The following is a 12,470-nucleotide window of genomic DNA, read 5'->3' as shown; positions in this document are numbered from 1 at the left end:
GCCGCCGGCGCGGAGATAAGGCCAAGATATTGGCGGCGAGGAGTTAAGTCGCCCTCTATCGGAAGCGCCTCTCTGGCGTAGTATGAGGGATCACGCGGCGCGCTCCTCATAGGTTTTGCTGTCAGCGCTCACTGAAAACACCACGCGCGAGCTCTCCCGGACATTTCTGTAAGTACTTTCGTAACGAGAGAAGTTTTTAACTGTCTAAATAATAATCTTGGGCAAACTGAAAGCACACAATCATTTACAGACGCTATCTCTTTACCGAATACGTACAGTGAACGCCACTGCGCGCGGTCGCCGCGATGGAGTCTCCCGAACCGGCTTCTTGCGTGAAAGGTAGGTAAACGCTGAGAGCAAGCTATGTGAAATATGTTCTTATAGTGTTTGTATAACTAAATGGAGCGTAATAGAACGAAGCCTCAATGCAGCGATCGCGTAGGTTCGCAGCGACCGACTGCGCGTCTGCATGCTGTCCGCGCACTGTTTCGCTTTCTCCGCGTGCGCATTTTCGCACCGTGCCATGAGCTTTAAGCCGCAGAATATGAGCATTTTACAGTATGCAAGCAACCATGGTTGCGTGGGTGCTATCAGAGCTGTGCAAAAATAACTTCACTGTAGAGACTTCGACGCCTACGGGGACTGTGATGTGCCGTCGTGGCGATTCAATCTGTTTTTTTTTTCTTCTAAATTCTTTGACCTTTCAATATTATATGTCGAGTTGCGTCGCGCTGTATGTTTATCGGTTTTCTCAGCGTGCCATTTCCCGCTGCTCCTTTTTTTGTAATCCAGTGCATTAATTCATAACACAAATATGACCATATGCCATGGTTTTTTTTAATGTGCTTTTTACCGCTGCCTTTCCACTCCACTCAACTTGCCAGTATCTATAGCATCGACAAGTTCATAGACCAAACCGTCATGACATTAGCCGGGCAGCGGACTCGGGCGAGCGTCTCAGTGCGCGTTTTCAGAACATCGCAGACCGGGAGCCGTAGCAGAAATCTTCCTCGCGTCTGTGCTTGCTGCATACCCGAGTTGTAGCCGATAACTGTTTGCCGGTTTTATGTTTCGCGAGCCAAGCTTCACGCAGCTTCTTGTCCTGCGGCTACGTGTGAATAAGGCTGACACCGGCCTCCCTTACGTGCGTAAGGCCCTGCGGCACCGAGCAGTAGCCTACCATGTTGCGCGCCTTCAAAGGCAGCCACTACCTATTGTAGTGCTTCCAAGCGTTGTAAAGGAGACACTCGAAGCGGGAAAATTTCGCCACTAAATGAGGACCGCAGCGTACGAGGGAATTTAAACTCATTTTCAGCTCGCTTCGGCGCTCCCGAAGCAGCCGACGCGGCCGCTATGTCCACGTGTTCCCTCCTAGCACGTCACGCCGACGGTGGCGCCAGCTTTTCCAGTGGTGGAGCTCGAGGCCAATAGTCCGGCGTTCTCGGCGCGCCAGGCCGCGGCAGGCGAAGTCGGATACGCTGCGCTAGCGACGCCAGGGGTGCAAGAAAATTGCTTCCTCTAGAGTTCGGCGTGCGCGCGCAACTCGAGGCTGGCGCCATCTGTGCGTCCGGGAGCGCAACTTCACCGCCGCGGCGAACAGCTGTGTACATGGCGCATGCGCGTCTTGCATATACCCTCGCCGTTCGGGTAGCGCGCGCGCTTCTCGTTCCGCGCGCTGTTTCTGCGCCTAAAACGAAAACTTTTGAAAAAAAGAACAGGGTTTTACGTGCGAAAACCACTTTCTGATTATGAGGCACACCGTAGAGGAGGACTCCGGAAATTTCGACCACCTGGGGTTCTTTAACGTGTACCTAAATCTAAGCACACGGGTGTTTTTCGCATTTCGCCCCCATCGAAATGCGGCCGCCGTGCCTGACAGCCAGAACATCGCACTCATATTGCTAGTACTTCAGCTACGTCAAAAACGAAAGCGGACCATGTACATGCGAAAGCTATTCGACAAGCGCCCTCAACTCGGCGACTACCACCAGCTAGTACAGGAGCTGCGAAATGCAGCTTACCTGTGGCGAGACCACACTGCTTTCGTATAGCTTCCCATGGTTGTTCTTCCGCTCTGTGTCGCGGTAGTCCATGCGTTTCACATCGTGTACACATGGATGGTTGCTAATCGCTTCAAACAGGCGTCCTCACTAGCGCTGTCATCACACACGGATGTTGAAAAAACCACAGCCGCACTGTCAGTACGCGCACCGCATGCCGCCATTCTGCCTTCTGCTCGCTGCCGATGGCTGCCGCTACAGCGCGCAGTGCATTCTGGTCTAGCGTCAGCCGCGTGAAATAGAACACGCTCTATAGACCAGAACACGCTAGTCTCGCACCCAGACTAACCGAACGCATACTCTCGCACCCGGGTTGCCCCGTCGACCGGCGCTATTTTGTACTGGGCTGCCAAAGTGTGTTCGCCGGCGACCAGTAGACATGGCAAGCGCCAGCTCTAGGGCTCCAAAGTGCGGAAATGTGCCCGTTCACACGGATCCAAAGTAGAAGAAGTCATCTGGGCATCATTGCGTCGTGTTTGGATGCCAAAACAACCAGCGGAAAAGGAGCAGGTTGCTTAGCGCTGGTTGCGAAGAGCACAACACACGTAGGGAATCGTGCCGGTGCGGTGTTTTCAGCCTGCGCCGATTTCCATCCGCAACGAAGAATGCCAAGCTGCGCCACCGGTGGATAGCTGCAGTGAATAGGAAGAACTACCAACCCAGTGAAAATGCACGAGTGAGTATTCGATCTGTGTATATTTTGGTGCCACGTTCAACTTTGCGCCCTACAAACGTAATACGCAGGTTTGCTCCGAGCACTTTCTGGGCAACAAGCCTACAGAGCAGAATCCCGCGCCGGTGCTTCGCCTTGGCTATAACAAAAAGGCAAGCCTTTTCGTGTTTTCATTCAGGCAGAGCTCTCGACGGTTAAGCGGAACAGTTGAGTTTGCGGTTAGCGATACTTGCAGCTGGTGCACGGAATGACCATTAAGCGTGAACGACAAGTTGCAGGCCTTGCTGGTGAGCGTTATTGCTAATGAAAGTAAACCGAAGTCTGCTCGTCACGTAGCATGCGTCCACAAAAACGTAAACGACGACTACTTGTCGCCGAAGGTGTTCTTGCAGCGCACCTACCTTTACGAGCTGGTGTTGCAGGTGTCATTCGTAACGCATTCATTTGAGCCTCCTGAGCTCTAAACTGCGTGCGGGCTGTTATGCGGGGCAAAGCGCAAAATATTTCCGTTCATATGGCGAGGAAAATAAGGTGCTTAATTATTCTTGTATTTTGTAACAAAATTTTGATCTTTCTCACTAGTTTTTTTTACTGCTTTCTTTTCTAAGGGAGCGCCAACAATCCGATGGCCTCGCACAAGCGAAACAGGTCTGGTACCAGGTAGCTGCAGTTGGTGGGGCTAATTTCTTGGAATGCAGGTGCGGTTGTTGTCTTGTACCAAAGGGGTCCTGATGATGCAGCTTTAAGTAGGGATGGTAATTTTACGTGCCCAGTCATGGTTTGTGAAACTGTACAACACCTGCATCTGTCATGCTCGCCCTGTTATACGGGCTTTGACTGCACATGTAGTTGAACATTATAACTACTGTAGTACCTCATTTTCCAATGAGTGCAGGTTTAGCATCATATGCTGCTTGTTCGAGTGCTGTAGGCTTTTGTTCTGAATGTTGTACTCTTAAGTGGTTGCACGATACAATTGGCCTGGTGTATTTTCTATTTCATTTTGAGAGGACTTTATACCTTCGCAAAAGTGATGGCATGGGAAAGAACTACAGCCCTTCTTACTATAACATCTATTTTGTTTTCAGTGTGCAGGTGGTGAAGGGCAGGCGTCTGCTAACCAGGCAGTCAAACGACCTCGGCAGTTGGTTGCCAAGCGCGGCCAACCCAGTAGAGACCATTACAAACAAGACCAAACTGAAAGTGCAGATGACAGTGTTCTGCGTGCTTTAATAATATATGGCACCAACACAGTGCTGTAAATTCCTTCACAGGTTACGTGCCAAAAAGCTCACAGGTGTTCTAGCATATAACGCGCGGTTTGTACAAACGTAATAGCGTACCTACCCGATGTATTCGCTTCTGTAGTCTGCACAGCACTCAGTATGTCCATTGTGGACTTGCACGAGGTCTTGAAGTTTGATTGAATCCAGACAGCGAAAATGACAGGTTAGAAAAAAACGTGAAACACGCCTTCCGCCCAGCTAAAAAGCCCAAGTTTCGCTTTCGCGCCGGGTCGCATCTCCCGGCGTGGCAGCCCAGGCCTGCTACTTCGCGGCGCTTGGGATAGATGGCGCGACCGGCGCTAATCAATATGGCGGCGCCCTTTGAATTCACGGTGTTCTGGTGTATAGGGCAAGATATAGTCCGGCGTAACGCGCGCGCGCGGCCACGCGCGTCGCGGTTAAAGGCCAAGATATAGTCCGGCGTTCTCGGCGCGCGTGGCCGCGGCAGGCGAAGTCGGATACGCTGCGCCAGCCACGCCAGGGGTGCAAGAAATTTGCTTCCTCTACAGTTCGGCGCGCGCGCGCCGGGCGAGGCTGGCGCCATCTGTGCGTCCGGGAGCGCAACTTCACGGCCGCGGCGAACAGCTGTTTCCATGGCGCATGCGCGTCTTGCATATACCCGCGCCGTTCGGGTAGCGCGCGCGCTTTTTCTCGTTCCGCGCGCTTTTTGTGCGCCTAAAAAACGAAAACTTTTGCGGCATGGCGTTAACTTGTCCCGACAGCCAGAACATCGCACTCGTATTGCTAGTACGTAGACTACGTCAGAAACGGAAGCGGACCATGTACATACGAGAGCTATTCGAGAAGCGCCCTCAACTCAGCGACTACCACCACCTCGTACAGGAGCTGCGCCAAGTGGACCCCGAGTACCACTTTAAGTATTTCAGGTAAGGGATAATGCTGTTCCTTTTATACCTAAGTCTGCATTCTTCGCAATGGGCCTTTCTTCGTGACCTGCGTTTTTGTTAAAAAGCGCCATTTTTAAAACAAGGGAAATGGTTAAAAAAAAATCCTGTCAGCCGGTTTGCAGATCACTCAGTAGCGTTCTGCTCCCTGCCGTGGTGGCCGCAATTCGGTGCAGGTGAATTAAAAAGAAAAAAGAAACGCATGTGTGCCTGCGTTTTAATGCACTCATTGTAATTCCTGTCGTGGAAATTAATGCGGCGCCCTCCACTACGGCTAGCTTCATATCCCGCAGTTTAAATTTGGGGACTATAAATGTAATCAAGCATCATCTGACACAAGACACTCTTGCTTTCGCAGAATGACAAAGGCGAAGTTCGACCACCTGTTGAGCCTTGTGTACGAGAGAATACTGCATGCACCTAAGCACAGGAGACCGATACGCCCTGCCGAAAGGCTGGCAGTGACGTTAAGGTGAGTTCAATGTTCTGACGCCCCATGAGCATAGCAATTCCAATTTGTCATTTTGTTTATTGCGCAGTTTTCCATTTTATTGCAGTTTTATAAATATTAGTGCTTAACGCGTTGAAGTGGGTATTTTAAGTTGTTGTTCGATAAATTTTGCATCACATGTCTTGTGAACTAATTTTATTGCTGGTGATTTTCCAGGTTTCTGGCAACAGGCGCCTCAATGCAAGACATCGCAATGAGCTACTGCATGCATGCAACAACGGTTGCTGGGATTTTAAAAGAAACGCTCTCGGCGATATGGGACTTTCTATCACCGCTCGTCCTCAAGCCCCCAACAGCTGCTCATTGGGATAAAATCCGCAAAGGATACAGCTTAAAGTGGAATTTTCCAAATGTAGTCGGAAGCATAGACGGCAAGCATTTTGCGATTCAGTGCCCAGATAAGAGTGGGTCAGATTATTATAACTATAAAGGTTTCTATTCTATCGTTCTGCTTGCCGTGGTTGATGCCGACTACCGGTTTACTCTCGTCGAGGTCGGGGCCCAAGGAAGGATTTCAGATGGTGCTTTCTTTAATGAAAGCTCCATTAGGGATGTTTTTGAGCGTGGAGGTATGGAGCTACCCACGACAGCAGTCAATGGGTGGCCTGTTTTTATGGTAGGCGACGCAGCATTTCCCTTGCGCACATATTTAATGCGTCCGTATCCAGGAAGGCAGTTGGACGACAGGAAAAGAATATTTAATTATCGTCTATCAAGGGCTAGAAGATGCGTAGAGAACGCATTTGGAATCCTCGTTTCACAGTGGAGGGCTTTTCTAGGCACTGCCACGGGACAGCCCGAGCTGCTCAGTGACATGGTGAAGGCGGCAGTGTGCCTGCACAACTTTTTAATGGTCGATTCGGTGTATTGTCCTGCAGGCTATGGTGACGCTGTGTGTGGCGGGGAAATACAAGATGGGTATTGGCGGCAATCGATCACACAGGTTGGAGCAATTGCAGTGTCTAGCAGTAATCGATCTGCTCCTGCAGCCATGGCACTCAGAGACGAAATTTCCAATTACTTCTTGTCTGCAGCAGGCTCCGTGCCATGGCAGGTTAACGTAATTAGGCGAACCTGAGCAACACCGCAAAATTTCACGATGGTGTACAGCGCTTGTATATATTCATTGCATCATACGAATGTTAATTTTCACGAAATTCATTTCTGTACGTGCACTGATTTTCTTGCCTCTTTTTTGGTATAAATCTCGCGTTGGGCTGTTAGCAGCTACAATCATAGTGTTTGACATTGTTAACTTTTATCTGTATTGTGTGCTTTAGTCATTTTTACTTCTGTTTCAGTGCTGCTAAATCACTATAATAATTTGGCTGATCTTGTGTTCTTTTGTGTTAGTACACACTGCTGCTGTGTAAACATATGTACGATGCAACTCTGCACTCTTCTGTAACACCAGCTGCTTCGTTTACTTTTTGAAATACATAAAGTATATTCACAATAAATAAGCTTTGAAGTCTGTAAGCACCATCTTTATTGATTTTTAAATGTTAAAACAGTGGAATGAAAGAGTGATGGCGTGCACAGCACATGACAAGGTTTAGTTACCACATACAGCACTAGCGCAAGGCTAGTAGCTTCTTTTCAAAGACGTAGGTAGTCATAAAGCAATAGGTAATAACATAGAAACTGCGAGCGCAAACGTCCTATAAGCTGGGCTCACGTCACAGAACACGTTTAACACAACTGAACAAGATAACCTGACTATAGGATAGCCTTTTCACTCCAAGGCTGAAAAAGCAACATACTGACCTCATTAAAGAAAAAACTAAATAAAAGATTAGGCGTGGAGACGCAAACACAAGAGAAAACGACAGGTTAAACGCCATGAAAAGACATCTACAGTGTTCTGTCATTTAACCTTCTCTTCTGTTCATGTGTGCACCCCTTACCTTTTGCTACGATGCATCACCACTAACTAGCTTAACATTCTGTCATTCTAAGCATATTGTTATCTTTCAAATCCAACATGACACTGCACTGTTACACATGAAAAATAGAAAAACACTAGAAAGCTGTGCACATGAGTATGTAAACAATATCTATCATGTTCCTACCAAAGAACACATTTAAAAATGAAATCTTTGAAAATCGTGACTAGAATAGCTTTGTCGCTTCAAGACACAAAGAGCCATGCACATATTGCCCTCTTTGGAACACACGAGGCTGCATGCAGCCTTATATAGAAAAATGCAAGGGAACGAATATGCACTTACGAATACATAAAAGGAATCTGGATTGCATTAATTCAGTTCAAAACAAGTGTAAATGAGATGTATAAAAAGACCTATATGTTTGTCACTTCAAGGCACAATGAGAAATGTACTGCATTGCAGTCATTCAAATACAGCATAAGGTTGCAGCCAAATACAAATAAAGTAGGAACTACACTTGCAGATGCGAGTGTGTGAATGTAATGTCAACTACCCTAGCAGGTACACATCAGTACAAATATATAAAAAATGTGCTATAACAAATATGGCACTTGAAGGCACATAATACACTGTTTTAAATCCAACATCATGTTGTAGCGTTTAGTATAATGAGAATACAACCTGTCTGAACACAAGAATAAGTAGTGTAATCACACTCAAGTTAGTACAAAGCACAAACTTACAAAGGAAATGTATAAAAAGACCTGCCTATGATGGCTGTCACAATTCCAAGTCAGATAAATGTATTCATTTGAAATGTAAAACAATGTTGCAACCAAACATAAAGAAAGTATGCGTTATATTGGGCTATTCGCACATGTGAGTATACAAAGGTACTCTCCCTAACTCAAGCTGCACACTACCTGCACAGAAACTTGATAAAAAAAGATGGCGTAAGAATTCAGGTACAGTTCTTCTGCAGACTCATTGTGTAAAAAAAAGACAAGAGTCAACAAGATAAATGAAGGTAGATGCTGCATAGTTTTCTCAAGCGCTTAAATGTCAAACTCAGCAATTACCTCCATTAAACGTGCTTTGCACTTAGCTGCTGCTTGTCTGGCGAGCCTGTCCAGTGTCATGCCAATGGAAAGGCCAAATGCCTCATTCTCTGTCATTTTTTTCTTGAGGTGGCTCAGAAGCTGCTGATCAAAATCATCATTTTTTTTTCGTTTTCTCTGCGCATCAGAAGGCGCCGACCCAAAAGAAGTGCCTTCATCAGTCTGTAGGGGAGCTTGCTCCATGCAGTACTGCTCCGCTTGGCCTGCTTCTTCTTCCTGGTCGTCCTGGGAGGGAGACACACTGGTAGTGCCGCACATGGTGCGCAACAGCTCCTCCGCCGTGCTGTCCTGGCTGGTCGCTGCTGGTGAACCGTGCACGTTCGATATGGTTCTAAACAAAGAAAATTCGGGCCAGAATGGCGGAATTGTGAATAGAAAAGAGTTTTGACCGCTCTTGCCAACAGTCTGCTTACACAAAAGCAGACAAATGCGAATTACCAAAGTTATCGGCAAGTAAGTAGCATAAAAAAACATCTGAAGCAAACTCCGCATAGTAGATCATTGGAAAAAATAACAGCGGGTAAACAACTAATTTTTGTGAGTAAACAAACGAAACACGTCCAGTGAATTTTGTCGAAAATACAACCGAAATCGTTTCAGTCTAGTGATAAGGCAGCGAAAGCGGCGAGGTACTCTTGATCGTATGCAACGTCCGCGCAGCGAAAGAGAAACATGGCTGGAGTACTTCTAAAGTATTCATTAAAATACTCACGGTCTCATACGGCCACACTCTTTGTAGAATTCCATTGCGGAGAGGAATTCCCACGTGCGTCTGGCTATATACCCGGACCCGCTCCTCTTCGCCTGTTCTATTAATTTTCGCTCTCTGTTGAAGCGGTCACGCAACCTCTTCCAGAGTTTGAGGCACTGGTCAACTGATGCAGAAAAAAAAGGGAGACAAAATGGGACCACCTACATTGCGACAACTATGCACTGCACCTAAATATGAATACGAAACCAGCTTACCTGTGGCGAGACCACACTGCTTGCGTATGGTTTCCCACGCGTTGTTTTTGCGTTCTATGTCGCGGTAGTCCATTCGTTTCACATCGTACACACATGGATGACTTCGAATCCCTTCAAGCAGGCGCTCAATAAGTGCATCCTCACTTGCGCTGTCATCACTCGCGGATGTTGAAAAAACAGCCGCACTGTCAGTACGCGCACCGCTGGCCGCCATTTTGCCTTCTGCTCGCTGCCGCTGCAGCGCGCAGTGCATTCTGGTCTAGCGGCAGCCGCGTGAAATAGAACACGCTCTATCTCCGCGCCGGCGGCGTTTAGTTCGCCAAGCGCACCGGCGCACGCCGGCCACGCCGTGACGCCGGACTGTAGAGTGCGCGTTTTTCACCGACGTCGCTTAACCGCGACGCGCGTGGCCGCGCGCGCGCGTTACGCCGGACTATATCTTGCCCTTATTATATCTTGGCCTTAACCTCCTCCGCGCGCTAGGAGAAAAGTGTGGAGGAAGTCACGTTGCATTTCTCCTTTTTTTTTGTTGCAGCGGCCATGTTTCCCGGCCACGATGTGGCGGCTTTGTTATAGTTGCACGCGCTCACACGTGTTGCTCCATGGGTTTAGTACCGTGGCAAAGGCGTAGTGTGTGTAGGATTGCGTTAGTCTCCGTGTTTTGTTCCGCTGTGTTATCTGGACCATGCTCTCAGTTGTTGTTGTGGCCAGGTAGGTATGGAAGAAGTAAAAAAGCGTAAAAGGAGCGCGCATGCAACTCCATGCACCACGTACCACGCCCCGGACGAAGGACGACGTGCGGATGTTTTTCCCGTCTTCGGTGGATTCAAGCTAACACGTCATCGCAGACTGGAACCGCTGTGCTTCAGATTATCTACGATAAACACCTTGCTCGTCACTGGCAGGTGTGCCGTGTTCCTGCTTTTGAGAGCGCACATCCATGTGGAAGGACGGGAAGGCTGCTGAGAGTAATAAACGGACGAACCCCTCTTACTACAGTAGTCTTATCTGTGTGCTCGAGGGACCCAGGTTGGCGGATGTGGTGGAAGAGTGAACAAGGCTCGACAGAAAAACGTAAGTCTGCGCGCACGTCAAACGGCTGATGGCACCTGGTAGGCGCCTACACGTAGGTACCGGTCAACGCGCTAGCCGCACGCATACGCGCTTGCTGTAGCTTTGTTTCAGTGAAGCTTCACTTGCCGTGAGAACATGCCGCAGTCGGTTCATTCAAACACGTAACGACGTCCTCCTCTGCCGGCCTGTTCGTCGGCGCGCTGTGGCTCGCCACACTTCCGCTGGGAGTGACCGCCCTAAAGACGTGTTCAAGAAAGCAAAGCGATTCCGATGAAGCCACAACAAGCATATACGTGTTAGTTCTCACAAACTGCAGAGGTCATGTCGCGGCGGAATGCACAGCGACTCAACCGTCGTAGAGATCGCCACGGCACGCAACCCCACCGTAGAATAAAGAACACCCCGCCGGGCTGCGCGTAACTATAGTGAACTAGAACACCATAGCGTAACGCACAGACCGGCGTGGTCGCTCCCAGGGTTGCTAGATGGCCCCAGCAAAAAAATGGCCAAATGATCTCAAAAGGTAGCCCAAAAATAGCCAGACCCAAATATTTCGTGAGCGAAAAGTAGCCGAAAACGTAGCCAAAACGTGTGATGATGTTCTGCAGGTGTCTTATAGACGGTGTAGATGGTGTGGAAATCTCACCGCGCATTTCCGGCTCCAAAATTAGTTCCGTCGCATGCAATCAGCACAACACTGGCCTCAAGATCTGCTTAAAGAATTCTAGTGAGAGCTGACACTCAGACGCGGGTTTGAATACCACTTATTGTTAGAGTGAGCCGAAAGATGGCTTTTCCGATTTACTCATGACGTTATTCGTATTTACTGAAAGGCATTCTGAGCTAATTTTAGTTCGCGCTTCGCTGTACCCGAGGCATTCTTCTATGAGTCGGGAAAAATATTTCCAGCTCCAACCTCGAGGATCAGCTTCGGCTGTTCACCATGGTGCGCCCAAGAGGCGGCCCTAGCTCAAGGCCCTAAAATAAGGATGCCTTTCCAAAGCTTGGCTCATAAAAATAAACGTTATTTCTCTCTCTCTCGCTCGCTCAATCTCTTTCTTTTCCAATTTCTTCGAAAGCAGCTCGACGCTGAGTTAGCAAATGCTGCTGCTTGGAAGCAAACTGGACTCTGGAGAAAACTTGAAACAATCTCGCATTTTCCTCGTGCGAAGAAGCGGCAATTGGGACTGCAGTTCACCTTTGAGTGGGAACAAACAGAACGACCTGCTGGCCCATAACAAAAGAGGTTGAATTAAAATTTATAGTCGTAATTGCCACCTGCATTACGGCGCTGGCTATAATCTATGTGGTATCAGTATCGAAGAGACCTCAACTGCGCAATATTTAAACGCGGATTCGCTGGCAAGGTTCGTGGAATATGAATACGCATATGTCAGTTTCTGTGAATGCAGGCACGAATGTGCGTGTTGCCAAATTTCCGAGGCGGGCTGTGTACCTTACTTTCAGTGCGACTTGAAAAAAAACATAAGAAATTCAATTCCACTAGGGAACACACAAAATCGATTTATATGGGTCCCCCGTGCACGGTGTCAGGATTGGGGGCTCAATCCCATCGCTCGTGATCCGTTGTCAAGATTGGAGTCCGGCATGAATTCGAAGGTAGCTGGCCCATGCCGTCGTCCAACTTATCCACGCTGAGGACGTTGATGAAGGGAAGAACTGCTTCTCATCGAGAACGAGGAATATGGGTTTATTTACAGTATTTATATCAGTCTAACATGACTGCTTAAGAAAAAGAGTGTCAGTCCAACATGACTGCTTAAGAAAAGTGTCTCGAGCATTCGCACCACAGCAGTTTTTAAACACTCGGTCCTCCCGCGATACCAGGTGACGCGAACGTTCGTTTACTCATTGTAAACTCGCCGCCGCCCCGCAGGACAGTTTACACACACAAAGGCACCCACGGGCGAATGTCCGGAACCGACGTCAGAGGGGAGCCGTTCCGGGTAGCTCGGAGCCATTCTGGG

At 48.4% G+C, this 12,470-nt stretch overlaps 1 protein-coding gene and 1 long non-coding RNA gene across 2 annotated transcripts; both read left to right on the top strand.

Annotated features, from left to right (window-relative positions):
- The first annotated feature begins 2,325 nt into the window (after positions 1-2,325).
- Positions 2,326-4,362, top strand: LOC135920173 (uncharacterized). The gene is made up of 3 exons (XR_010570188.2): positions 2,326-2,736; positions 2,805-2,885; positions 3,822-4,362. It is a non-coding gene; the product is annotated as an uncharacterized lncRNA (long non-coding RNA).
- A 356-nt stretch (positions 4,363-4,718) lies between these two features.
- On the top strand, positions 4,719-9,321 carry LOC135920202 (uncharacterized). The gene is made up of 4 exons (XM_065454366.1): positions 4,719-4,906; positions 5,283-5,396; positions 5,592-6,004; positions 9,299-9,321. Exons 1-4 carry the CDS (start codon positions 4,719-4,721, stop codon positions 9,319-9,321), a joined length of 738 nt encoding a protein of 245 aa, XP_065310438.1.
- The last annotated feature ends 3,149 nt before the right edge of the window (positions 9,322-12,470 follow it).

This window comes from Dermacentor albipictus, chromosome 3 (genome assembly GCF_038994185.2).
Source record: "Dermacentor albipictus isolate Rhodes 1998 colony chromosome 3, USDA_Dalb.pri_finalv2, whole genome shotgun sequence".
Taxonomy (NCBI): domain Eukaryota; kingdom Metazoa; phylum Arthropoda; class Arachnida; order Ixodida; family Ixodidae; genus Dermacentor; species Dermacentor albipictus.
This window is presented reverse-complemented; position numbering and strand designations above follow the sequence as displayed.

Bases quoted from the DNA above. Each gene is read 5' to 3' on its own strand.
- LOC135920202 (XM_065454366.1), top strand. From the start codon at position 4,719: ATGGCGTTAACTTGTCCCGACAGCCAGAACATCGCACTCGTATTGCTA. The intron at 4,907-5,282 runs GTAAGGGATAAT...TTGCTTTCGCAG, and splicing joins TACCACTTTAAGTATTTCAG to AATGACAAAGGCGAAGTTCG. The intron at 6,005-9,298 runs GTATGGAGCTAC...AACCTCTTCCAG, and splicing joins GGATGTTTTTGAGCGTGGAG to AGTTTGAGGCACTGGTCAAC.